Source organism: Calliphora vicina, chromosome 3, assembly GCF_958450345.1.
Source record: "Calliphora vicina chromosome 3, idCalVici1.1, whole genome shotgun sequence".
Taxonomy (NCBI): domain Eukaryota; kingdom Metazoa; phylum Arthropoda; class Insecta; order Diptera; family Calliphoridae; genus Calliphora; species Calliphora vicina.
The window spans coordinates 127,424,597-127,450,956 of NC_088782.1; the positions used below are offsets into that span (position 1 = coordinate 127,424,597).

General features: G+C 26.9%; 2 protein-coding genes across 4 annotated transcripts; one reads left to right on the forward strand and one right to left on the reverse strand.

Annotated features, from left to right (window-relative positions):
• Positions 1 to 58: 58 nt before the first annotated feature.
• Positions 59 to 21,221, forward strand: fbl (pantothenate kinase 3 fbl). Of its 3 annotated transcripts, none has more exons than XM_065502821.1 (8): positions 59 to 212; positions 10,013 to 10,191; positions 16,204 to 16,377; positions 16,445 to 16,563; positions 16,626 to 16,751; positions 16,818 to 16,994; positions 17,060 to 17,195; positions 20,794 to 21,221. In XM_065502821.1, exons 1-8 carry the CDS (start codon positions 152 to 154, stop codon positions 21,142 to 21,144), a joined length of 1,323 nt encoding a protein of 440 aa, XP_065358893.1. In that variant the 5' UTR covers positions 59 to 151; the 3' UTR covers positions 21,145 to 21,221. The 3 variants fall into 3 exon arrangements, with proteins under 3 accessions (XP_065358893.1, XP_065358892.1, XP_065358894.1); XM_065502820.1 differs by lacking the exon at positions 59 to 212 and adding an exon at positions 4,766 to 5,563; XM_065502822.1 differs by lacking the exon at positions 59 to 212 and adding an exon at positions 9,775 to 9,929.
• Positions 21,222 to 21,801: 580 nt separating this feature from the next.
• On the reverse strand, positions 21,802 to 26,052 carry LOC135953132 (F-box/WD repeat-containing protein 4). Its single transcript, XM_065502824.1, has 3 exons — positions 25,852 to 26,052; positions 25,202 to 25,780; positions 21,802 to 22,588 (listed from the first exon to the last, which is right to left on the reverse strand). The coding sequence occupies exons 1-3, from the start codon at positions 26,037 to 26,039 to the stop codon at positions 22,123 to 22,125; spliced, it is 1,233 nt and encodes a 410-aa protein (XP_065358896.1). The 5' UTR covers positions 26,040 to 26,052; the 3' UTR covers positions 21,802 to 22,122.
• Positions 26,053 to 26,360: the final 308 nt, after the last annotated feature.

Consider the following 26,360-nt stretch of genomic DNA (forward strand, 5'->3'; position numbering starts at 1 on the left):
AAATAAGCAAAGAAAATACTGTATGCATTAAGAAGTAGTACTTTGAAAGAAAACTAAACTACCATTCAAGTCATACAGTTTAATTCATCATACTCAGGTGATCACACACTTTATAACAAATAACAACAGGAAAAGAAAAATCAGTAAAACCATGTCGTCACAACAATCGGCTGAAGATGCTGCTGCATCGCTTAAAAGACAATTGGCCAAAGGTATGTACCTACAATTTGTTTGTTTTAATTACTCTTGTTTCTTTACTTAACCCTCATTTCAACTACATGGAAAATGCAGAAAAGAAATTCATTTCATTTTAAGTGCCTCCTCTAATTTTGGAATAAATTGATGACATTAACATTGAAAATTTTACAAAAACAAAAGATCCTATTGGAAAGAAGAATAAAAAAACATCGCCTGACAGGCACTTGTCATCAAAATGTGTGTTTTTTTGTTGTTGTTTTTGCCATGGGAATGTGTATGTGTTGTGCTGTGTATATAAGAATTATATCTAAAAAAACTTTGGTGTGATTTCTTTTTTTTTTTTATCAGTATATTGTGGGTATATAAAATTCATATACAAATATTTTTAATCCCTTTATCAGACGATTGTTTATGAGTAAACGTTTTTTTAAATTTTGGAAAATTTTGTAATAAAATGTGGTGTTTTTGTTTACAAGTGTTAATGTTTTTTAAAAAGTTTTTATTTGAAATTAAATTTTTCAAAATAATTGCCAACGTTTTACTGTTATAAGGCGACGACATCGCCATTTAATGTTAAAAATTGCTAGATTTTCTTTACATTTTTAAAACAAAACATAAAATAAATAAAAATTATTAAAATTTCTTTATTTCAATTGGAAATGGTTTAGTGAAACATTATCTATGCAAAATCTATAAACAAAATAAAAAAGTATTGTTTTAATACCTACAACAAAAACAAAATAAATAACTCTGAATTAAGTGGCAGATTAAAATAATTTATAGATCTGTGCTATTTGACCAAATAACTTAAATCGATATAAGTTTAAATTTTAAACAAAATTTTAAATTGAAAATTCTCTACTGTAGTTAAACATTTTGTACTGTCTAAAGACAATTTTTTATAGAAAAGTGTTTTTTTTATAAAGTTTTCTATAGAAAAGTGTCTTCATTAGAGTCTTATTTACAGTTTGCTATAGAAAAGTGTTAGATTTAGATAGTTTTCTTTAGAAAAGTGTCTTAATTAGACTAATTTCCATTAGGAAGGGTCATATTTAGAAAGTTTTCTATAAAAAAGTGTCTTGTTGAGACAGTTTTCTATAGAAAAGTGTCTTGTTGAGACAGTTTTCTATAGAAAAGTGTCGTGTTGAGACTGTTTTCTATAGAAAAGTGTCGTGTTGAGACTGTTTTCTATAGAAAAGTGTCGTGTTGAGACTTTTTTCTATAGAAAAGTGTCTTGTTGAGACAGCTCTCTATAGAAAAGTGTCTTGTTGAGACAGCTTTCTATAGAAAAGTGTCTTGTTGAGACAGCTTTCTATAGAAAAGTGTCTTGTTGAGACAGCTTTCTATAGAAAAGTGTCTTGTTGAGACAGCTTTCTATAGAAAAGTGTCTTGTTGAGACAGCTTTCTATAGAAAAGTGTCTTGCTGAGACAGTTTTCTATAGAAAAGTGTCTTGCTGAGACTGTTTTCTATAGAAAAGTGTCTTGCTGAGACTGTTTTCTATAGAAAAGTGTCTTGCTGAGACTGTTTTCTATAGAAAAGTGTCTTGCTGAGACTGTTTTCTATAGAAAAGTGTCTTGCTGAGACTGTTTTCTATAGAAAAGTGTCTTGCTGAGACTGTTTTCTATAGAAAAGTGTCTTGCTGAGACTGTTTTCTATAGAAAAGTGTCTTGCTGAGACAGTTTTCTATAGAAAAGTGTCTTGCTGAGACTGTTTTCTATAGAAAAGTGTCTTGCTGAGACTGTTTTCTATAGAAAAGTGTCGTGTTGAGACTGTTTTCTATAGAAAAGTGTCGTGTTGAGACTGTTTTCTATAGAAAAGTGTCTTGTTGAGACAGCTTTCTATAGAAAAGTGTCTTGTTGAGTCAGCTTTCTATAGAAAAGTGTCTTGTTGAGACAGCTTTCTATAGAAAAGTGTCTTCTTGAGACAGCTTTCTATAGAAAAGTGTCTTGTTGAGACAGCTTTCTATAGAAAAGTGTCTTGTTGAGACAGCTTTCTATAGAAAAGTGTCTTGTTGAGACAGCTTTCTATAGAAAAGTGTCTTGCTGAGACAGCTTTCTATAGAAAAGTGTCTTGCTGAGACAGTTTTCTATAGAAAAGTGTCTTGCTGAGACTGTTTTCTATAGAAAAGTGTCTTGCTGAGACTGTTTTCTATAGAAAAGTGTCTTGCTGAGACTGTTTTCTATAGAAAAGTGTCTTGCTGAGACTGTTTTCTATAGAAAAGTGTCTTGCTGAGACTGTTTTCTATAGAAAAGTGTCTTGCTGAGACTGTTTTCTATAGAAAAGTGTCTTGCTGAGACTGTTTTCTATAGAAAAGTGTCTTGCTGAGACTGTTTTCTATAGAAAAGTGTCTTGCTGAGACTGTTTTCTATAGAAAAGTGTCTTGTTGGGACAGCTTTCTATAGAAAAGTGTATTGTTGGGACAGCTTTCTATAGAAAAGTGTCTTGTTGGGACAGCTTTCTATAGAAAAGTGTCTTGTTGAAATAGTTTGCTATAGAAAAGTGTCTTGCTGAGATAGTTTTCTATAGAAAAGTGTCTTGCTGAGACAGTTTTCTATGGAAAAGTGTCTTGCTGAGACAGTTTTCTATGGAAAAGTGTCTTGCTGAGACAGTTTTCTATGGAAAAGTGTCTTGCTGAGACAGTTTTCTATGGAAAAGTGTCTTGCTGAGACAGTTTTCTATGGAAAAGTGTCTTGCTGAGACAGTTTTCTATGGAAAAGTGTCTTGCTGAGACAGTTTTCTATGGAAAAGTGTCTTGCTGAGACAGTTTTCTATGGAAAAGTGTCTTGCTGAGACAGTTTTCTATGGAAAAGTGTCTTGCTGAGACAGTTTTCTATGGAAAAGTGTCTTGCTGAGACAGTTTTCCTATAGAAAAGTGTCTTGCTGAGACAGTTTTCCTATAGAAAAGTGTCTTGTTGAGACAGTTTTCCTATAGAAAAGTGTCTTGTTGAGACAGTTTTCCTATAGAAAAGTGTCTTGTTGATACAGTTTTCCTATACAAAAGTGTCTTGCTGAGACAGTTTTCCTATAGAAAAGTGTCTTGTTGAGACAGTTTTCCTATAGAAAAGTGTCTTGTTGAGACAGTTTTCCTATAGAAAAGTGTCTTGTTGAGACAGTTTTCCTATACAAAAGTGTCTTGTTGAGACAGTTTTCTATAGAAAAGTGTCTTATTTCGACAGTTTTATAAAGAAAAGTGACTCAGTTAAACAGTTTTCTATAAAAAAGTTTCTTATTTAAACAGTTTTCTATAGAAAGGTGACTTATTTAAACATTTTTATTTAGAAAAGTTTCTTATTAGACAATTTTCTATAGAAAAATTTCTTATGTAAAATGTTTTCTATAGAAACGTGTCTTATTTAGACAGTTTTCTTTGAGCAATTTTCTATTGAAAAGTCTCTTCTCTATACAGTTTCTTATAGAAGTGTGTATAGAAAATAATCAAAATAATTGTTATGCAATGCATAAACAAAAACCAAAGAAACACGTGAAAAAGAAAGTGGAAATTTTACAATAAATTTTAACAAAATGTGTACAATTTTGTTTTAAATCATTTACTGATTTATGCTTTTTTTTAAAAAAAATTCTTTCAAAAAGTTTGACAAAATAATTTATTTTTAAACCACAAATTTTGCCAACATCTGGAAGATGGTGCTTGTAAATCTTAGACAATCTTAAACAAGGCAGGTATCTATTTTATCGTATGTTTAAAACACTATTTGTTGCTAAAATTTTATAATAAAAAAAACGATACAAATATATAGAGATTTACTATGGCGGAAACTATTACATGTTTGAGTTCTCATACACTCTGGCCTAGCAGCAGCAGCAGCACACGTTCGAATAAATGAAATATTATTAAAATCATATTAAAGCCACTATGTCAATAACAATATTTTAATAGACAAACTCGTTTGCCAGACCCAAACTACTAATCATAACAATAATAATGGAAAAAATAAACAAAAAAACCTAAAAACAAACTAAAATATCACAAAATAAAGAAAGAAAACTAATAACTAGACTCTTCATTTAAAGATTTTAAGCATACATACAAATTTGTATAATACAGATACGTCATTAATGCTGAAATGAGCCAGAGAGTGAGTGAGTGCAGCCCCCCATAACAACAACTGAACAAAGATAAATAGTTTGGAACACACGGCATTTACATAGCTAGACTATATATACACCTGCCATGCTTTTTTCTATTTCTTTTTCATGTATAAATTTTAATAAAAAGATAGACAGCTCTTTTTTTAATAAAAATTTTACTCTCTTTATGACACAGAAATTTCTCTATTTGCGTTTCCGCTCTTGGAGGGCCTTTGTGGAATGAATGGGATAATCTTTAAGCTGCTTTTGTTTAATTAACAACGAGCAGCTTGTTGTTGGTTTCAGCTTATTTTTTTCGCTTTTTTCTTTTTTTTTTGCTAAACTCTAGTATGTTAATAAGGTCTTGCGACAATGATCAGACGATCGGTCGCTCATTCGTTCGTTGGTTGGTTGGTTTGTTTTTGTAAGCATTTAATTTTGAAATTCTATTCAAATAAATTTTTCAACAAGCACTTTGTTTAGTTGGCTAAACGTTGGCTGGCCCAGCAGACGCTTTGGATTAAGTGTTGACACAAATAAAATAAAATAATAAACTCAAGTTTAAAACTAAAAATAAAAATTGTTATAAAAAATATAAATAAAAACACAACAAAATCTAAATGAAATGTTTAACCACCACAATTCTATAAATAATTGAAATATTTTCTAATTATCTAAAGAAATCTAGCAAAAAACAAAAACTGTGATATTTAAATAAAATTTATTATTTATTGTATTTCTATTAAATATTATTAAAAAAAATCTAAACAAAATTTTCTAAAATACAAAAAAAAACAAATAAACAAACAAATATGAAAGTATCCAATCGTGATAATTGCAAGTATTCCATTAATTTGAAAATATTCAAATTACAACCCAGCGCTAATGGTGATAAAAAGTCCTCTTTAGTAGTACCCATGCCCACCATAATGCCCACCTTACAAAGGAAACGCAACTCTTGGCGCAATGCCTGGAAACTGGCCCATCACAATAATACACAAAGTATTAAGTCCCGTAATCACAATAAAAACTCCAACGCAAATAATTATAATAATAATACCTCAAGCAACAACAGCACCCACTCCTCTTCTAACACTAAAGATAAGATTTGCTGTCCAGACCCTCACAATACTGCAGATAATTTAAACAATGAACCGCCACTAATACTCAAAGATCAAGTTCAAAATAAAGCAAAAAAAAGTGATAAAATTATAAAAAATAATCAGAAAAATGATATGACCAACAATCGACCATTGGAAGAGGATGATATTTTGTGTAAGTTCTACTTTAATGCTTTAAATTGTTTTGTTTTGTTTAGTAGCTGTTAAAAATATTGTTTAATCTAGATTAGATAGTAGGTATATAAATTTGTTAATAAAATTTCTTTAAAAGTGGAAATTTCTTGTTATAAACCCTCCTACCACTCCTTGACTGACTGCCTCTGGGTTTTTTAAAACAATTTTTAGCTGACCGTTCTAATGCCAACGTTTTTTTTTTTGTTATTGATAAGAAAATATCACCTACAATATTTATTTATTAATATTATCACCGTGAATTTCAAAAGTATACTCATACATTAGCAACTAGCATTATGGATTGGTAATACGAGGGTAGTGTGATAAATATTTGTATCTAATGGGTGTATTATGGAGTGCACCTAACTAAAGATGCGTTGTCAGTTTCCAAATTGATATTACAGATGTCAACTATCATTTTCTGTTTACCAATTTGGCAACCAGAAATTTGTGGTTGACCTTTGGCAACGGAACTGAAGTTCGGTTGAAATCCATAAACGACCCATTTAATATTTTAGTTTTCATCATAGAGTTTTATATAGAACAGAGTCTTCTTGAGAGCGTTTTCTATGGAACAATGTCATCTTTAGAGAGTTTTCTATGGAACGGCGTTTTCTTTAGAGAGTTTTTTTATAGAACAATGTCTTCTATAGATAATTGTCTATAGAAAATTGTCATCTATTGAAAATTGTCTTCTTTAGACAGTTTTTTTTTTATATAGAAATGTCTTCTTTAGACAGTTTTTTAAAGCAAACCGCATCTTTAGAAAGTTGTTTACAGAAAGCACACTTCTTTGTATAGAATATTACTTCCTTAGGAGTTTTCTATATAATAGTGTCTTCTTTATACAGTTTTCTATAGAACAATGTTTTCTGTAGAACAGTGTCTTTAGAAGATGTTTAAAGAAAATCTCTTTGGCAGTTTTCTACAGAAAAATTATCATAAAAAAAGTATTTTTGTTAGACAGTTTTCTATGGAAAAGCATTAGTTTTAATTTAGTACATACTCAAATGTTAATTTGGTACTAAAATTTTAATTTGGTACCAAAATAGTATTTTAGTATCAAATTACTAAAATTTGAATTTAAAACCAAAAATTTAAATTTTGTACTAAAATATCATCTTAGTAATAAAACATTTACTTGGTACTATAATTTGAATTTAGTAGCAAAAGTTTGAATTTAGTACCAATAATTTTAATTTAGTATCAACATTTTAATGTAGTACTAAAATTTTAATTTCCTAATAAAGTTTTAATTAAGTACCAAATCTTAGTACTAAAACATTAACTTTGTACTAAAATTTGAATTTAGTCCTAAATTTGAATTTCGTCCTTAATTTGAATTTAGTACCAAAAATTAAAATTTAGTACTAACATTTCAATTTAGTACTAACATTTCAATTTAGTACTAAAAATTAATTTGGTACTAAAATTTTAATTTAGTACTAAATTGAAATTTTATTTAGTACTAAAATTTCAATTTAGTACTAAAATTTTAATTTAGTACTTAGTACTAAAACATTAACTTGGTACTAAAATTTTAATTTGGTCCTAAATTTGAATTTAGTCCAAACATTTTCAATTTAGTACAATAATTTCAATTTAGTACAATAATTTCAATTTAGTACTAAAATTTAATTTAGTATGTACTAAAATTTAACTTAGTACTTAAATTTTAATTTAGTAAAAATTAACTTGGTACTAAAATTTTAATTTAGTACTAAAATTTCAATTTAGTACTAAAATTTTAATTTAGTACTAAAACATTAACGAGGTACTTAAATTTTAATTTTTTCCTAAATTTGAATTTAGTACCAAACATTTTCAATTTAGTACAATAATATCAATTTAGTACTTAGTACTAAAACATTAACGAGGTACTTAAATTTTAATTTAGTCCTAAATTTGAATTTAGTACCAAACATTTTCAATTTAGTACAATAATTTCAATATAGTACTAAAATTTTAATTTAGTACTAAAATTTTAATTTAGTACTAAAATTTTAATTTAGTACTAAAATTGTAATTTAGTACTAAAATTTTAATTTAGTACTAACATTTTAATTTAGTACCTATTACTTAAACTTTAAATTGGTACTAAAATTTGAATTTAGTAGCAAAAATTTCGATTTAGTACTACAATTTTAATTTAGTACTTAGTACTAAAACATTAACTTTTAATTAATTTAATTTTGTCCTAAATTTGAATTTAGTACCAAACATTTTCAATTTAGTACAATAATTTCAATTTAGTACTAAAATTTAATTTAGTATGTACTAAAATTTTAATTTAGTAAAAATTAACTTGGTACTAAAATTTTAATTTAGTACTAAAATTTCAATTTAGTACTAACATTTTAATTTAGTATTTAGTACTAAAACATTAACGAGGTACTTAAATTTTAATTTAGTCCTAAATTTTAATTTAGTACTAAAATTTTAATTTAGTACTTAGTACCAAAACATTAACTTAGTACTAAAATTTTAATTTTGTCCTAAATTTGAATTTAGTACTAAAATTTTAATTTAGCACTAAAATTTTAATTTGGTACTAAAATTTTAATTTAGTACTAAAATTTTAATTTAGTACTAAAATTTTAATTTAGTACTAAAATTTTAATTTAGTACTAAAATTTTAATTTAGTACTAAAATTTGAATTTAGTAGCAAAAATTTCGATTTAGTACTACAATTTTAATTTAGTACTTAGTACTAAAACATTAACTCGGTACTAACATTTAAATTTAGTCCCAAATTTGAATTTAATACCAAAAATTAGAATTTAGTACTAAAATATAAATTGTTACAATAATTTTAATTAAGTACCAACATTTTAATTTGGTACTAAAATGTTAATTTTGTAGTAAAATTATATAAATTTAAATTTAGTACCAAGTATTTAAATTTATTTTGAATTCAGTGTTTAATATGTAATTTTGTACTTACATAAATAAAATGTTCATTTAGTACTAAATTTTGTTTACTGAATTAAGAGCGTTACTTTTTATATCCTTCACCAAGGGTGGCAAGGGCAGGTTCAATGTCAACCATTTGGGAGTAAAATAAAGTAAAATTTATTTTACATATTTCTTTTTTTTTATATTAAAACTTTTCGGTTTTGGGGGGAAAATTTTATTTTTTTTTTCACCGCCATGGTATCCACGCCTGGGCAAGGGTATATATAAGATTGTCATACCGTTTGTAATTTCCAAGTTTTTCATTTGCGACACCATAATGTATATATATATTACGATCTGTATAGATCAAACTGTCGATATAGCCATGTCCGTTTGCATGTTGAAATCAACTTTCCGAAGCCCCCTAATAACTATCATACATGATTGATGCATCAATAGAATTAGGTTGCTATTTAAAATCGAGAAAATCAAAAATAATTTCTAGTACATACGGAAAGTTCTTTTCATAATCTCTGTAATAAAGGATTAAGAGCTCATTTTAAAGAGTTTGTAATGAAATATTTAGTTTTAATTTTTTAATTACGTTCAATTAACAAAGAATATCGTTTTGTAGCCTTAAAAACTTCCCTCGCATTTAACTTTTACACAGACACTCACACATAAACCATGATAATTTAAGTAATAATTTTAAAACGCCGTATTTTTTTTAATATAGCTGTGGCAATAATTTGGCCCCAAACGTCGTACGATAAGTAATATATGCGCTTATTAAAAAAAAGTTTTATTTATTTAATTATAAAGAGACCCCGTTCAATAGTCAACCAGATTGGCAATTTACTTTAATTTATTTAATACATACTATGTATTTGTTTATGGCAACGTGTTAACATTTATTGTTATTAAGATATTAGAATACAATATTATTTCCGTCTGGAATAAAAAATAGTGTTGTGGAATAGCTAATATTTTAAAAAAATAAAAAATAAAGAGAAAAGCAGTGAAATAAACAACAAAACAAAACAACTAATGTTTTAAAATTCCATCTCTAACAGATTTCTATTTTATTTTTGTATTCATTCATCTATTTAAAAACAATCGCATGTTATTTGTTTATTATTATTAAACATAAAGTAGTTAGAAATACATATAAACTCACGTACTCATGTACGCGCCATTAACGAAATCAAAAAAATCAACAACAACAAAAAATAAACACAAAATTGAGCATTTATTAAACTATTGTTAGAGTGTGAGTTGAAGAGACACAGACACGCCAAGATAAGGTCTAGTGGAAATTTTATTACGCAAGGAATGAATCTAGTTTCTATATAGTAAAACAATTTGTTAAATATAAATCGTAGTCATACATAACATTGTAATACTAACATCATGAGTACCCAAACAATGTGGCAAGAACTAATGGCAACAGGTATAATTTTTTGAAAATCATTTGTTTATTTCTAAAGCTGGGTTTTATTAATGAAATTGTTTTATTTTATTGTTTCTTTTTAGCTATGCCCTGGTTTGGCATGGATATTGGTGGCACTTTGACGAAATTGGTGTATTTTGAACCCAAAGATATAACACCCGATGAGCAAGATCAAGAGGCCGAAAGCTTAAGAAGCATTAGACGTTATCTAACTAAAAACTCAGCCTATGGCAAAACAGGTCATAGAGATACACATTTACAGGTGAGTGAGTTAGTTAGTGACTGAGTTAAAAAAAACTAATTTCAAAGAGATAGAGAGAGTGAGAAACAGAGACAGAGAGCAAACTTAGGTTTTATGTTTGATCAAAGTCTAATTTTGTTATGTTTTCTTTTCTTTTTTTTAATTTTATTTTAAAAAATTTGCATTTCGAAATGTTTGTAATTAGCTTGTTATGTTTTTATTTATTTTCTTTAACTTTTTTTATTTGTTTAATTTTTATTGGAAATCTTGTTAAGTAAAAAACGTGTTAACTTGACCTTCATGTAAAGCCAAATAAAACGTTAGAAATTTTATTCAAATAAATCATTTGTTTGATTTATTTTAAACTGTTAACTAGCTATATTATTATTAGTTTTGAATAATGATTGCTGAGCGTTGAAAAAGGGGGAGTAAAATTAGAAATAATTTTTTAGAAATTTATATGGCTCGCAATTTAGTAGCAAACCAAATAGAGATTTGGTTGATACCAAAATAAAGATTTAAAACAAAAATTGCAATATTGTACCAAATAGGATTTGGTACCAAAATGAAGTTTTAAAAGAAAAATTGCTGCTTTGTACCAAAATAATAACAACATTGAATTTGCATAGGAAAAATGGAAAAAGTGAAAAAAACTACCGTGAATTTTTTATTCATAATTTGGCCGATTGTGATTATTTATTTAAATTGAGATATTGTACCACAATATCAAGAAATTGTACTATAATTGTGATTTTGCTCCATTTAAAACTCTAATGTTTGGTACGATATATTAACACTTCGTAACAAATCGTACCAAAACTGAGACAATATTTGAGATTTAATAGTTAGTAAAGTAAAATTAAAATTTGCTGTCAAAATAAAGATTTAGTGTCAAAATTTCTTCTTTTAACCTAAATTACGGTTTTGTATAAAAATTATGATTTTCCCCCAAAACAGATTTTGTACCAAAATTAAAATGTTTAGTACCAAAATTAATTTTTTTTAAAAAAAAAAATTATTTTGTACCAGTTTTTGTATTATAACGTAGATTATGTATGAAAATTAAGATGTGTACTAAAATTTAATTTGGTACCAAAAATAAAATTTAGTACCAAAATTTAAATTTTATCGGAAAAAATTTTGATTTACTACTAGTTTTTGTACCATAACTTAGATTTTGTATCACAACTGAGATTTTGTACGAAAATTGAGATGAGTACTAAAATTTAATGTGGTACCAAAAATCTACATTTTGTACTAAAAATAAAATTTAGTACCAAAATTGTTATTTTGTCCGAGAAATAAAATTTTATATCAAAACTGAGATTTTGTACCGAAACTGTGATTTTGTACCAAAAATAAAAATTAGTACCAAAATTTTAAATGGGATTTAAATATCGAATTTTGTACCAATTAATAAAGCGTCATATACGGGAAGTCATCACAAGGAAACTGTACTTCCCATACATGAAACCGTAATATTTTATCATCCACCATGGCAGAACAAGCAAGGTACAATTATTAAAAAGTACGTTCTCAATTATACATTCCCTATAACGTCAAACAAAAGAAAATTAGAAAAAAACAAAACGAAATGTCTCAGACAAAAATAAATTAATTAAACAAATTTTTGTGTATTTACTGTTTTTCGTGAAATATTCAATTCAAATTTAATTTTTTCCAAATAAATATGTGTTAGTTTTAATATAACGTGCAAAAAATTGCGAAAACAAAATAAAAAGTGATGAGAGTAAATGCGTTATTTGACGTTGCAGGGGTAAATATTGAAAACTCTCCCTAATAATTGTACCTGGTTGGTTCTACCATGTCATCCACTTTATAGAACATACCGTGACCCGTCCGACTATTATTTGTTTCGATTGCTGCAGAACGCTCCCTCTGGGATACGCTTCACTTTGCAACAGAGTATCCGATATTGGCTTAATTCGTTCTTGGCCTCAAGAGACGAGCAGTTCTTTTGGCTCGGAATCCATATGTTGCCAGAAAGATTGGAAAAAGTCATACATTACAAAGTCCAATACTTTGAATAATTTATATTGTACAAATATTTCAAAATAAAAGCTAAACATTTGAAAAAATCTCGTATTTTTTTAAGTCAATTCTGTACTAAAATTTTAATTTTGAACTAAATTCAAATTTTATATCAAAATTTAAATTTTGTGCTAAATTTTGTACTAAATTTCGATTTGTACTAAAATTTAAATTTTGTACTAAAATTTAAATTATTTAGTAAAATTTAATTTTTGTACTAAAATTTCAATTTAATTTTTTAATTAATTAAATAATTTTGTGGTAAAATAAAAATGTTGTACTAAAACAACAAATTTAGTACTAAAATTTTAATTTTGTACTAAATTTCGATTTTGTACTAAATTTTAATTTTGTTCTAAAATTGTAATTTTTGTACTAATATTACAATTTTGTACTAAAATTTCAATTTTGAACTAAAATTAAATTTTTGTACTAAAATTCCAATTTTGTACTAAAATTTTAATTCTGTACTTAAATTTAAATTTTGTACTAAAATTTAAATTTTTTTACTAAAATTTAGTTTAATTTGTTATAAAATTTAAATTTTCTACTAAAACAAAATCAGTTAAATAATTTTGTGGTAAAATAAAAATGTTGTACTAAAACAACAAATTTAGTACTAAAATTATGTTCTAAACTAAAAATGATCACTAAAATGTACAATTTCGTACTAAAAATTTATCATAATAAGGATTTAAAACTGGAATTCAAGTATTAGTTCGCAATCTAAAGAACATTTAATGATATTTCATATAAATTATCCAAATTATAAAATTGGAAGTTATTTAGGGGATTACACAAATTGTTTGAATAATTTTTAAGTTATTGTTTTCAATTTGCTGTAACCCTTGTTGTGCGTGTGTGTGCAATCTCTCACACTTATTTTATTTATTTTTTTTTGTTAAAATAAATAAAAACTGAGACTTTGACACTTTATTTAAATAATAATATTCAAGTAAGTACTACAATACAACAATTACAAAAAAAACAAAAAAAAAGTTTTATAGCAATAACAACAGACAGGGAATTCATATGTACGTACATTTAATAAGTGTGAGGTATTGCTGTCGTCAATGCTTAAATTCCTAAAAGTAAAACTCTAAATTATGTATTTTTTAAATAAAAACACAAACAACCGAAATAGTAATTGCTTTAGCCAGGGCAATGAGCTTAATTTTTGTTTTTTTTACATATAATTATCTATGAATAGCAATGATAATATGTTGGAATTTGCATATTTATAGTATTGGGTACTTTTGTTTTCTAATTCATTTAAACGTTTTATGAGGAGGTCTTAACCTGAGCTTATTATTAGCTTGTGTTCATAATAATGAGCTAAATATTATTGTTTTTTTAGAGTTTAAGGTTTAAATTTACAAATTGTATGTTTATTAATGGGGAAGAAATATGAATGCAAATTTCAGGGTTTATAGGTTTATAACTGACATCAAAAGGCCTTACAAAATGCTGAATTGAACTCAAATATGTTTTATTTAAACTCTCATTATTGAGAAATAGAATTGAGAAGAACTATTTTATCAGCAACTATCATCATGAGCATTCATCCCTTTGCTGTCAATTGTAAGAAATTAAGATTAAATTCTTCTAAAAAAACTCTCGAATTCTATTTCTCAATAATGATGTAAATTAAAAAGCTGATGTTTACAACTGACACCAAAGGGTTCGAAAAATGTTCACAAAATTTGTAGTGCACCAGCTTTTTGCCATATCTATGACATTTTTACAGAATTTTTTAAGAATAGAAATAAAATTCTTCTAAAAAATTCCCGAATTTTATTCTTCAATAATGTTAAATAGCTGATGTTTGTAAATGACACCAAATGACACGAAGAATGTTTACAAAATTTGTTGCGGACCAGCTTTTTACTTTTTCTATAATTTTTTTACAGAATTTTTTAAGAATAGAAATAAAATTTTTCTAAAAAATTTCGGAATACTATTTCTGATGTTTACAACTCACACCAAAGAGCATGAAGAATTGTTTAAGAATTACGATTAAATTCGTCTAAATAAATTCTCGAATTATATTTCTCATACACCAAATTGCACAAAGAATGTTGATCAATGTTGTAGCGGACCAGTTTTCTATCTTTTCTATGACTTCTTAACAGAAATTTTTACAAAATTCCCGAATTCTATTTCTCAATACTGTTAAATAACTCTCGTTTATAACTGACATCAAATGGAACGAAGAATGACGACAAAAGTAGTAGCAGTTTTCTATCTTTTCTATGACTTCTTAACAGAAATTTTTACAAAATTCCCGAATTCTATTTCTCAATACTGTTAAATAACTCTCGTTTATAACTGACATCAAATGGAACGAAGAATGACGACAAAAGTAGTAGCGGACAAGCTTTATAACAGAAATTTTTAAGAATACATTTTTTTTAAAGAAAAAAAAAAAAAGATAAAATTCTTGTAAAAAATTCTCGAATTCTATTTCTCAATAAAGTCAAATGACACAAGAAAGGCTGACAAAAGTTTTAGCAGACCAGCTTTTTATCTTTTCTATGACTTCTTTAAAGAATTTTTTAAGAATAGAAATAAAATTCTTCTAAAAAATTCCCGAATTCTATTTCTAAATAATAATGTGAGTTAAATAGCTGACACCGAAGACGAAGAATGCAGACAAAAGTTGCAGCACTTGTTTACAGAATTGTTTAAGAAAAGAAATAAGATTAAAATCTTCAAAAAAAAAAAACTCCCGAATTCTATTTCTAAATAATAATGTGAGTTAAATAGCTGACAGCGAAGACGAAGAATGCTGACAAAAGTTGTAGCACTTGTTTAAGAAAAGAAATAAGATTAAAATCTTAAAAAAAAAAAACTACCGAATCCTATTTCCTAGTAATCTTAAATATACGAATAAGGATAAAATTCTTCTAAAAAATTTCCGAATCTATATCTGAATAATAATAAGAAGATGAATGCTGACAAAATTTGTAGCGGACCAGCCTTTTACCTTTTCTATGACTTCTTTACAGAATTTTTTAAGAATAAAAATAAAATTCTTCTAAAAAATTCCCGAATTCTATTTCTAAATAATAATGTGAGTTAAATAGCTGACACCGAAGACAAAGAATGCTGACAAAAGTTGTAGCACTTGTTTACAGAATTGTTTAAGAAAAGAAATAAGATTAAAATCTTCAAAAAAAAAAAAAACTCCCGAATCCTATTTCCTAGTAATCTTAAATATACGAATAAGGATAAAATTTTTCTAAAAAATTTCCGAATCTATATCTGAATAATAATAAGAAGATGAATGCTGACAAAATTTGTAGCGGACCAGCCTTTTACCTTTTCTATGAGTTCTTTACAGAATTTTTTAAATATAGAAATAAAACTCTTTTAAAAAATTTCCGAATTCTATTTCTAAATAGTAATGTCAACTAAATAGCTGACACCAAAGAGCATAAAGAATGCAGACAACTGTTGTAGCAGACTAGCTTTTTCTATGACTTGTTTACAAAAATTTTTAAAAAATAAAATAAAATTCTTCTAAAAAAAACTCCCGAATTTTCAATGAATTTGAATTTGAGTTCGATAAACAATTAGTTCAAACAATTTACATTAAACACAAAATAAATTGACAAATTTTATTCCTTGTATTATTGTATGGAAATTTTACTTTCAAATCTTATCAAGTCTGAGACGCTGTTTTTTTTTAACAAAAAAAACATTATCATTTAAAGAACTCAATATAATTAATAATGATGAACCACTAATACAAGTGGTACCAAATGACAAGGCAAAATTTAAATAAATGATTAAATAATATAAATTTATTTATTTAAATAAAGAAAATTATACAAGAATGCATCACAAGTTGAAAACGTGTAACAGAATTTTTAGTTCAATCAGGTGTTTAAATAAAGAATTACATTAATTAGCAATTCTAATTTTGTAAACAAATATTTAGTTAAATGAATATTTAATTGACCTTTTTTTTACTTGCAGATGGACAATGTGGAAATACGCAAACGTACTGGCTCATTGCATTTTATACGTTTTCAAACCACAGATATGGGCAACTTTTTATCGCTGGCCAAACAAAAAGGCATGGCTGAATTGGTTACCACTGTATGTGCCACCGGTGGTGGAGCCTATAAATTTGAAAATGATTTCCGTGAGGTAAAATATTTGGAATAAATAAAAAAAACCTTCCCAGGATCATAAATTTATGTAATTTTTCTTGTAGCAAGTCAATATGAAACTGGCTAAATTTGATGAATTGGATACTCTTATCAAGGGCATACTATTTTCAGAAATACAAAATCGCACCGAATGTTATTATTATGAAAATGCCCGGGATATAATGTGAGTGTTTCTCTTCTTCTAAACTATTTTCATTTTAACTAACAAATTTCTTTAAACTTTAGGAAAAGCGAGAAAAAAGCATTTGATTTCTCCCAACCTTATCCCTTTATATTGGTAAATGTGGGCTCTGGTGTATCTATTTTAGCGGTCTATGGTCCCGATAACTATAAACGTGTATCGGGTACTAGGTAAATTACTTTAAAATTAAAACAACCCCCTAAAAAACATATTAATATTGTTTTATTTCCCCATAGTTTGGGTGGCGGTACATTCCTGGGTCTATGTTGCCTATTAACCGGCTGCACTACCTTTGAGGAGGCCATACAATTGGCCACCAAAGGCGATAATCGCAAGGTGGACAAATTGGTGCGTGATATTTATGGTGGGGACTATGATCGTTTTGGTTTAACTGGAGATTTGGTGGCCTCTAGGTAATTATTTCTTTATTTACAATAAATTTATTTAAATTATTGTTTTTAAAAATCTTTTATTTAAGCTTTGGCCAAATGCATATACAAGATAAAAGAGCTTCGGTTTCCCGTGAAGATCTTGCCAATGCCACTTTGGTAACAATTACCAATAATATTGGTTTAATTGCCCGCATGTGTGCACTGAATGAAAAAATCGATAAGGTTTGTGAAAATATTCAATATTTATGCATTTATTATTTTATTAAAACAATTTTGATTAGGAAATTTTTATTATTATCTTAAGTTTTTGTTGGTTTATATTAATTAAAGCCAGATAAGTTGTTGCTTTAATATTCAAAACTTAGATAAAGCTAAGATAACTAGGTTTTTGTTAAAATTATTATTTTTATTTAACTTATTTGAGGTAAATATCTATAATATACAGGCAATTTTAAATATAGCAAGTGTTTATTGATAATTTGGGTTGGGGTGTTGAGGTATTTTATTTATTTGCGTCAATTCTCAACTGCTTACCAGGCAAAACCAAATGAATTATTAATGAGCAATAGAACAATAAATTTTTGTAACGAAATTCCCCAAAAAAAACATGTTTTCCTTTTCTATGACTTCTTTACAGAATTTTTTAAGAATAGAGATAAAATTCTGCTAAAAAATTTCCGAATTCTATTTTCTAAATAAATGAGAGTTAAATAAAATAACTGACACCAAAGTGCACGAAGAATATTGAAAAAAATTTAAGCAGACAGACCAGCTTTTTAAATTCATCGAAAAAAATTCCAGAACTCTATTTCTTAATAATCATAAATATATAATGTTGATGTACAAACAATGATGCCTAAAGTTGTAGCCGACCTTATGGTCTACATTGTTTATACTTCTAAAAAAAGAACCCAATTCTTGTTTATAACTGACACCAAAGGTCACAAAAAATTTTGATAAAATCAACAATTTAACTTAACAAAATTCAGAGTTCAGAGATGCTGTGCATTATTTCTGTCTAAATCTTTATTAGAAGGTTTTGAATACGTTTTACGTTTTAAAATTTTTTGTTTCCAAAAACCACAAAAGACGTAGGTTGCATTCAATTAAGCTTACATCTAGATTCTAGAATTTTACAATAAAATTTAACTAAATATTTTTTTGCTGTCTAATTCCTGTTTTAGAAGATTTTTTATAACGCATTGTGTTCTAAAACTACAACGCATATTAAAGTAGATTGCATTTGATTTAGCTTGTATCTAGATTAATGATTCTGATTAAAATTTAAACGTCTTATTAATCATTTTTTAAATTTATTACATGTTTATAAAACAAATTTTGTATGGAAATTTTGTTTTCTAAATTATTTATAAAACAATTAAGACAGCTATATTCGGCTGTTGCGAATCTTAAATACCCTTCACCAAAGAAAAAGATTGAAAACTAATTTTATGGTGCAGAAAACAAGTAAGAGTGCTATATTCGGCTGTGCCGAATCTTATATACCCTTCACCAAATTTTACTTCAAAATTTTAAAAAAAATTTTTTTGATTGTTGTTTTAAATTTTTTTTTTTTTTTAAATTTTAAAATTTTTTTTTTTGTGAAAAAAAAATTCGGGCTAAAAGTTTTTTTTTCTGATTTTGACCCATTGTAGGTCCAACTTACTATGGTTTATATACGTCGTTGGAAATGTCTTTGAAATATCTATCATTAGATATCCATATTGTCTATATTAATGTCTTAGTAATCAAAAATAGGTCAAAAATCGAGGTTGTCTTGGTTTTTTCCTCATATCTCAGCCATTTATGGACCGATTTTGCTGATTTTAAATAGCAAAATTCTCGAAAGCATGTCTGACAGAATTATTGAAGATTTGGATCCCGAAGATATCTGGGGTCTTCAGAAAATTGATTTCAACAGACAGACGGACAGACGGACATGGCTTAATCGACTCCGCTATCTATAAGGATCCAGAATATATATACTTTATAGGGACGGAAATGAAAAATGTACAAATTACAAACGGAATGACAAACTTATATATACCCATCTCACGAAGGTGAAAAAAGTACGAACAAATTTGAAATAGTACTTAAAACTAAATTTTTAGTAATTTTAAGAAAAGTACCAAAATTTATTAAAAAAGTACGAACAAATTTGAAATAGTACTATTTCAAAAAAAGTACGAACAAATTTGAAATAGTACTTAAAACTCAATTTTTTAGTAATTTTAAGAAAAGTACCAAAATTTATTAAAAAACTACGAACAAATTTGAAATAGTACTATCTCAAATTTGTTCGTACTTTTTTAATAAATTTTGGTACTTTTCTTAAAATTACTAAAAATTTAGTTTTAAGTACTATCCCGTAAATATAATAACTATTTTATAAACATACATGCCAAAATAGCATTTTTTAAATGGTACTTTTTTAGTACACATTTTGGTACTTTTCGAAATTATTGAAAATTATGTTTATTAAGTGCAGGGACTCATTTTAAACAATTATTTTGGTATGGTACTATTTAAAATTTTTTGGTACTTTTTTTTAATAAACTTGGTACTTTTCTTAAAATTACTAATAAGTTAGTTTTAAGTACTATTCCGTAAATATAATAACTATTTTATAAACATAAATGTCAAAATAGCATTTTTTTTAAATGGTACTTTTTTAGTACACTTTTTGGTACTTTTCTAAATTATTGAAAATTATGTTTATTAAGTGCCAGGGACTGCTTTTAAACCATTATTATGGTATGGTACTTTTTCAAATTTGTTGGTACTTTTCTTAAAATTACTAAAAATTTAGTTTTAAGTACTATCCCGTAAATATAATAACTATTTTATAAACATACATGCCAAAATAGCATTTTTTAAATGGTACTTTTTTAGTACACATTTTGGTACTTTTCTAAATGACTGAAAATTATGTTTATTTATGCCAAACAATTATTTTGGTATGGTACTATTTAAAATTTTTTGGTACTTTTTTCAATAAACTTGGTACTTTTCTTAAAATTACTAATATGTTAGTTTTAAGTACTATTCCGTAAATATAATAACTATTTTATAACCATAAATGTCAAAATGGCATTTTTTTAAATGGTACTTTTTTAGTACACATTTTGGTACTTTTCTAAATTATTGAAAATGATGTTTATTAAGTGCCAGGGACTGCTTTTAAACCATTATTATGGTATGGTACTTTTTCAAATTTGTTGGTACTTTTCTTAAAATTTTTTGGTTTGGTACTATTTCAAATTTGTTCGTACTTTTTTAATAAACTTTGGTACTTTTCTTAATATGGCAAAAATTTTTAAATTTAAATATTTTTCTTTAAATAAACTAAATACTTTAGATGGTACTTTTTTAGTACACATTTTCGTACTTTTCTAAATGACTGAAAATTATGTTTATTAAGTACCAGGGACTCATTTTACAATTATTTTAAATTTGTTTGCGAAAATTTGCAATTTTAAGTACCTTTTCTTTAAATATACTGAATACTTTACACAAATACTAAAATACCTTTTCTAATATGGTACTTTTTTGAGTACACATTTTGGTACTTTTCTAAATAACTATAAATATAGTAGAGGTGTGTCTTTATGAGCAAGGAATGTAGGAAATAAGAAATTGTGTGGAAAAAAATGACTTATTTTGAAGACTTTTTGAGATTTTTTTAATTTTAATGTTTTTGCTCAAAAAAAATTTGTGAACTTTCTAAAAAAGTCAATATTAATATTCATTAAGTAGTTTAGTTAACTTTTTAACCCATAACATTAATTTTTTTCTTTTTATTTAATTTTACCCATTTTAGGTAGTTTTTGTTGGCAACTTCCTGCGTGTTAATCCCATAGCTATGAAATTGTTGGCCTATGCCATGGAATTCTGGTCGAATGGCACCTTAAAGGGTCTATTTCTGGAACATGAAGGCTATTTTGGCGCCTTGGGCTGTCTACTGCAGTTTAATGGTGAAATAGCGGCAGCATTAAATGAAACCACAGATAAAGTTCCAACTTCAACAGATCCATCCAGCTCACAGCATACGGACACCAATAACAGCGAGTCTAAAGCCACAACAACATCTGAAGCAGCTGAGGCAGCTAAAGAAACAAAAGCAACACAGGTTTCAGAGGCCACAACGACAGAAACAGAAACTCAAAGATAGTTAATATTCTAGTTTAAAGAGTGTGGTGCCTTTATTTAAGTTTTAAGCATTATATAAGTTAGTTTTAATACTAAAAACACTAAATTCAAAAACATTAGTAATTTCACAGCCTCCACCCCTTTGCAAAAACTTTTTCTCTTGACTCAGAGTTTCTTTACAAGGACTAAATGAAAATGTTAGGAATTATTTAAACAAAAAATACATATTGGTTTTATATTAAAGGGTTTTCTTTGTTAATTATACTTTAACTATAAATTTAATTTGTACATTAGTTAGAAAAAATATTTATATAAACTTATCTTTTTGGCTATAATAGGACAACGGACTTTAAAACACACTTACAACTTACAACTCACAAACTTTCTAAATGTAAATAAGTTTTTGTAGTAAAATGTTTGAATTGAAACACATACATATTATTTATAATATAACTAGACGATGACAGGTTTACCGGCACAAATTTAATTTTATTTTGTAAAAAAAAAATCAAAAGTATCAAATAATAAATATTTAATAATTAAGCACTTCTTTATTTTCTAAATAATTTTATTTAAAATTCATTTTATTATAAATGAATAGTTTTTGTACTGTAATTTAAAAAAAAAAAAAAAAAAAAAAAAAAAAAACATTTGTGTTGTTTACTTTTTTGCACTAATTCAATTAAATTTATTGAGATTTATTTTGGCAAAACAAAAAAAAAGGTATAAAAAAACGATGGAAAAATAAAAATAAAATAATTTTCTTTAAACAATAAAACAAAAAAAAAACATTAAAAGTCTAGATCTTTTTAATTAAAAGTACATGACAAATACGCAAGAACAAACATTTTTTAAATTTACATTCAAATTTACTGCATATCGAATGCGTTACTTCGTCACCTGTTTAATTTATTGGGCTGACTTCTTTTTTATACAACTGAACTGTAAACTTAAATAAATTTTAATTTGAAATGAATTTCTTTTCAATCCAATTAACATATTATGAAATTTTAATACGATGCATTTGTCGAAATATATCACGATAATCTTTTCTAACAGCACAGTCTACTTTAAAATCAAGTACATGCACATTACGATCGGTGGCCACAAACAGATAACGACTATCACACACCAAACTATAGACCGGCGATGATTTGAAATCTCCTCTTTGTCTACTTTGCACCTGGGGGAAATACAGTTGCATGTGTTTGCCAGGTTTGCGTATGTCGTAGAGATTAACACGACTGTGGTATTTGGTGCCGCATAATACTGCATTGAGACCATCATATTCCAGGCAGTAAAACGATGAATCAAATGGGTCTTCCCAAATCATTTCATCACGATCGGAACGACGATCGTAAAGACGAAAACTGGTATCAAAATTGGCGGTGAACAGAACATTATCATCCTTCAGTTTGAGATCGTAAATCGAGATGGTATTGGAATTGAGAGCATGCTCGTAACCACTAAAAGAAAACAATGGTTTGGTTTGAGGGGGAGGGAGAAATTAATTAAAATTTGTTTTGTTGATGATGTGTTTTGATAATGATGGAGTGAGTGGCTTCTCTGACTGCAATTTATTTTTGTAACAAAAACTTGGCACTTTTTTGGAAGTAATATGTCTAATCCTTTAAATTTTGTTTCTTTTCTCTCTATTTTGGTATTTTTTTTTTTATTTTATCTAAATAAGTTATGATCTGACTTGATTTTAAACACTTTTTTTGAAAAAGTACTTTTTTCAATATTTGGGTACTATTATTAATTTTGTTTCTTCACTCACTAATTTGGTACTTTTTCTAAATAACTTAAGAATTGGCTTATCAATTTTTTAATAAAGTACTTTTTCAATATTTTGGTACTCACTCCTTTTAATTTTGTTTCTTCACTCCCTATTTTGGCACTTCTACTACATAAGTTATGTAATGACTTCATTTTAAAAAAAATTTCATAAGGTACTTTTTTCAATATTTTGGTACTTTTCTAAAGAATGCTAATTTTTAAACATATAGATAATCAACTTTTTAGAATTTTTATTTTGTTACTATTGAGTACTTTTTTAAACTTTTTCACTATGGTACTATTTTAAATACTTTGGTACTTTTCTAAAAATTCACTAATTATAAACACAAAAACTAATTTATTATTTTTTTAATACTTTTTCTAAACTTTTATATTTTGGTACTATTTTTTTTTAATTTTGGTACTATATCTAATTTTGTTAATTTAGGAAAATTTATGTTTATTTAAGTCCGAGTACCTTCCTAAACACTTTTTGTAATATGGTACAAGTTTAGGTAATTTGGTACTTTTTTAAATACTTTGGTAATTTTCTTATTATGTCTAAAAACTTGCTACATTTTTAAAGATCTTTTCTAAATTAGGTTTATTGAGAGCTGAGAAACCTTAACACTTATTTTTTGTAAGGTACTATTTCAAAGATTTTGGTACTTTTTTTAAAAAAATACCTTAAAAGTGCAATTTTCACTAATTATAAATAAGAACATAAATTTATTATTTTTAAGTACATTTTTCAAAACTTTTATTTTTTGGTACTACTTTTTTTTAATTTTGGAAATTTAGGAAAATTTATGTTTATTTAGGTCCGAGCTCTTTTCTTAACACTTTTTTTAATAATTTAGAGGTTTAGGTAATTTGGCACTTTTTTAATATTTTAGTACTTTTCTTATTATGTCTAAAAACTTGCAGTTTTGTTGCTACATTTTTAAATATCTTTTCAAAATTAGGTTAATTGAGACCAAAGAACCCTTTAAACACTTATTTATTATATGGTACTATTTCAAAGATTTTGGTACTTTTTTAAAATAGTAGCCTTAAAGTGCAACTTTCATTAATTTTAAACAAGAAAACCAATTTATTGTTTTAAAATTGAGTTTTATGTACTTTTCTGTAAATAAAATAACAATTTTATAAACATATATTCCAAAAAGGCGGTTTTTTAAAATGGTACTTTTTTAGTACACATTTTGGTACTTTTCGAAATAACTGAAAATTATGTTTATTAAGTGTAGGGAGTCCTTTTTTAAAATCCTTGGTAAAAAATTGTAAAAAAAAATAAAAAAAATGGTGAAAAAATTTTTTTAAAAAAAATAATTTTGTTAAAAAAAATAGTTTTAATTATATCCCAGTCATTTGAGGACTATGCTCTACAAATTGATGTATCAATTATGTTTGTGGTTTGAGGGCTTCGGAAAGTTGATTTAAACAGACAGAAGGCGAGCTTGGCTATATAGACTCCGCGATCTATAATAATTTAGAATATATCTACTTTGTGGATCGCAAATGAAAAATGTGGAAACTACAAACGGAAAGACAAACTTGCCACTCACGGTGAAGAATATAAAAAGGGTAAATCACAGTGTTAAGCAGTATTTGGCTCATCTTTTCCTTGCACTATGAATGTTTTTAGGGCTTAAATATTTAACTTAGCAGGGATAAAGAATCTTTCCCATTTATTTTGTGTGTAATAAATAATTTAATTTTATATACATATGTATGTGAAACCGAAATTAAAAAACGAACATGAGTTATTTTAATTGTGTTGCCAGTGAAGGATATTTCCATAAGAAATTTGGTTCAATGTACACACATCGTAACACTAGAATACGAAGCAAATCTATTGTTGTGAGAGTTTGGTTAACAATGATTTAAAACTTAATTTACAATCCTGTACTTTGCTTTAAAATCTTATATGTAGATCAATGAAATGACTTTTTGTTGTAAACATATTTAAAGGAATACATTCCTATAGGAAATAGTGTTATTTGTAGTAAAAGTAAGCTTGTGTGTATATCTTTATTCCCATAAAATTATAACCTCAATGTTTTTAAAAACCGAGATAAAAATTTGTAGTGTAATTCTTAACTAATGGGTTTTTCTCTTAATATGAATCATAACAAAGCAATTATACACAACGAACTTAAATTGATAAAGAAATTATTAATTTGCTTAATTTTCCTCTTGAATAATAAAAAGAAAAAATATAACCTCAAATGTTGAAAAATTATGAATGAAAACGACAAATCAATAAGAAACCAAAAAATATAAAAATTACCACTCACCTAACCAAATCAATTTCTCTCAAGGCACATCTCTTGATTGAAGTGTAAAGTCCACCAAACAGTTTATCTCCCGAGTCATTAAAACGCATAGTTTTATACGATTCTTTTAAGTTTTTCATCAAATCCAAATTTATCAAGCCCAGCTCCTCTTCACGGCGCCAAATTTTACCGCCTTTATCAGTGCTGGTGGCATACATTTGGCCAGCAAAGTCCACACACCTTAAATACTCTTTGGGCAAATGCAACTGCTGTTCTGTGGCATAGCCATCTTCATAAATAAAACAACTGCCCGTAACACGGCCCACAAATATGCTATCGTTCTTTTTAACAAAGTCTCCTATGTCAGCCTTGTTGCCGGTAGTAATTTCCTGATGATAACGCCGCTGTAAAGCCTCCGCCTTTAGGCGTTTGTATTGACTTAGATAACTGGCATAGGAAACATATAGCCAATTGCGCTCCAAATGCAATTTGGTGGCAAACATTTTGGAGCGATGAAAATAATGTTGCTCCCGATAACAGCCATTTAGCCAATTTGCAGCTATTTTCAAGCGATTGGCAAAGGACAAATACGAATGTGTGCTGGTTGTAAGCAAAAATACTTTTATAATAACGAACATGTCGCTGCAAGTCCTTTATTAACAGTTACTTACCGCTTTATTATGGCTGGCCTATCACGATGTCCACACATTAGCAGATCTAGTGATTGTTTCTGGAATATGTTGTTGTCGATGACATTATTAAGCAGCCAATGGGCACGACACAAATTTATCAAATCCTTTTCATCACAGTAACTGAATATGTTCAGTAAACAATCGGTATTTAAGTCCAACAATTTCATTCTGCATTATTTTGCAAAATGCAAACACTTTTGTGTTTATTTTGTTTGTTGTTGTTTTTGCAAGTTTCCGTTCAGGGTTGTAGTAAAAAAGTAGTAGTAAACATTCATTGTTAGTAAATAAGGCTACCAGATGGTTTTTTGTTGGGTGTGTGTACTCTACGGCAAGTATGGTAGGTGATTTGGATAAGGCTGTTACAAATTTATAGAATTTCTGTAATTTAAACAAATAATTAAGAATTTTATAATGAAATATGAATGTAAATTATAAAAATTTAATGATAGGTGTTATAAATGTAAATTTTATTTAAAAAATGTTGTTAA

What these genes read in the sequence shown, in the direction of transcription:
- fbl (XM_065502820.1), top strand. Translation starts at nt 5,101, where the DNA reads ATGAAAGTATCCAATCGTGATAATTGCAAGTATTCCATTAATTTGAAA. An exon ending in ATAGAGATACACATTTACAG is followed by an intron (nt 10,192 to 16,203) that starts GTGAGTGAGTTA and finishes TTTTACTTGCAG; the next exon opens with ATGGACAATGTGGAAATACG. An exon ending in AAACGTGTATCGGGTACTAG is followed by an intron (nt 16,752 to 16,817) that starts GTAAATTACTTT and finishes ATTTCCCCATAG; the next exon opens with TTTGGGTGGCGGTACATTCC.
- LOC135953132 (XM_065502824.1), bottom strand. Translation starts at nt 26,039, where the DNA reads ATGAAATTGTTGGACTTAAATACCGATTGTTTACTGAACATATTCAGT. An exon ending in AGGCCAGCCATAATAAAGCG is followed by an intron (nt 25,781 to 25,851) that starts GTAAGTAACTGT and finishes GCTTACAACCAG; the next exon opens with CACACATTCGTATTTGTCCT. An exon ending in AGAGAAATTGATTTGGTTAG is followed by an intron (nt 22,589 to 25,201) that starts GTGAGTGGTAAT and finishes GTTTTCTTTTAG; the next exon opens with TGGTTACGAGCATGCTCTCA.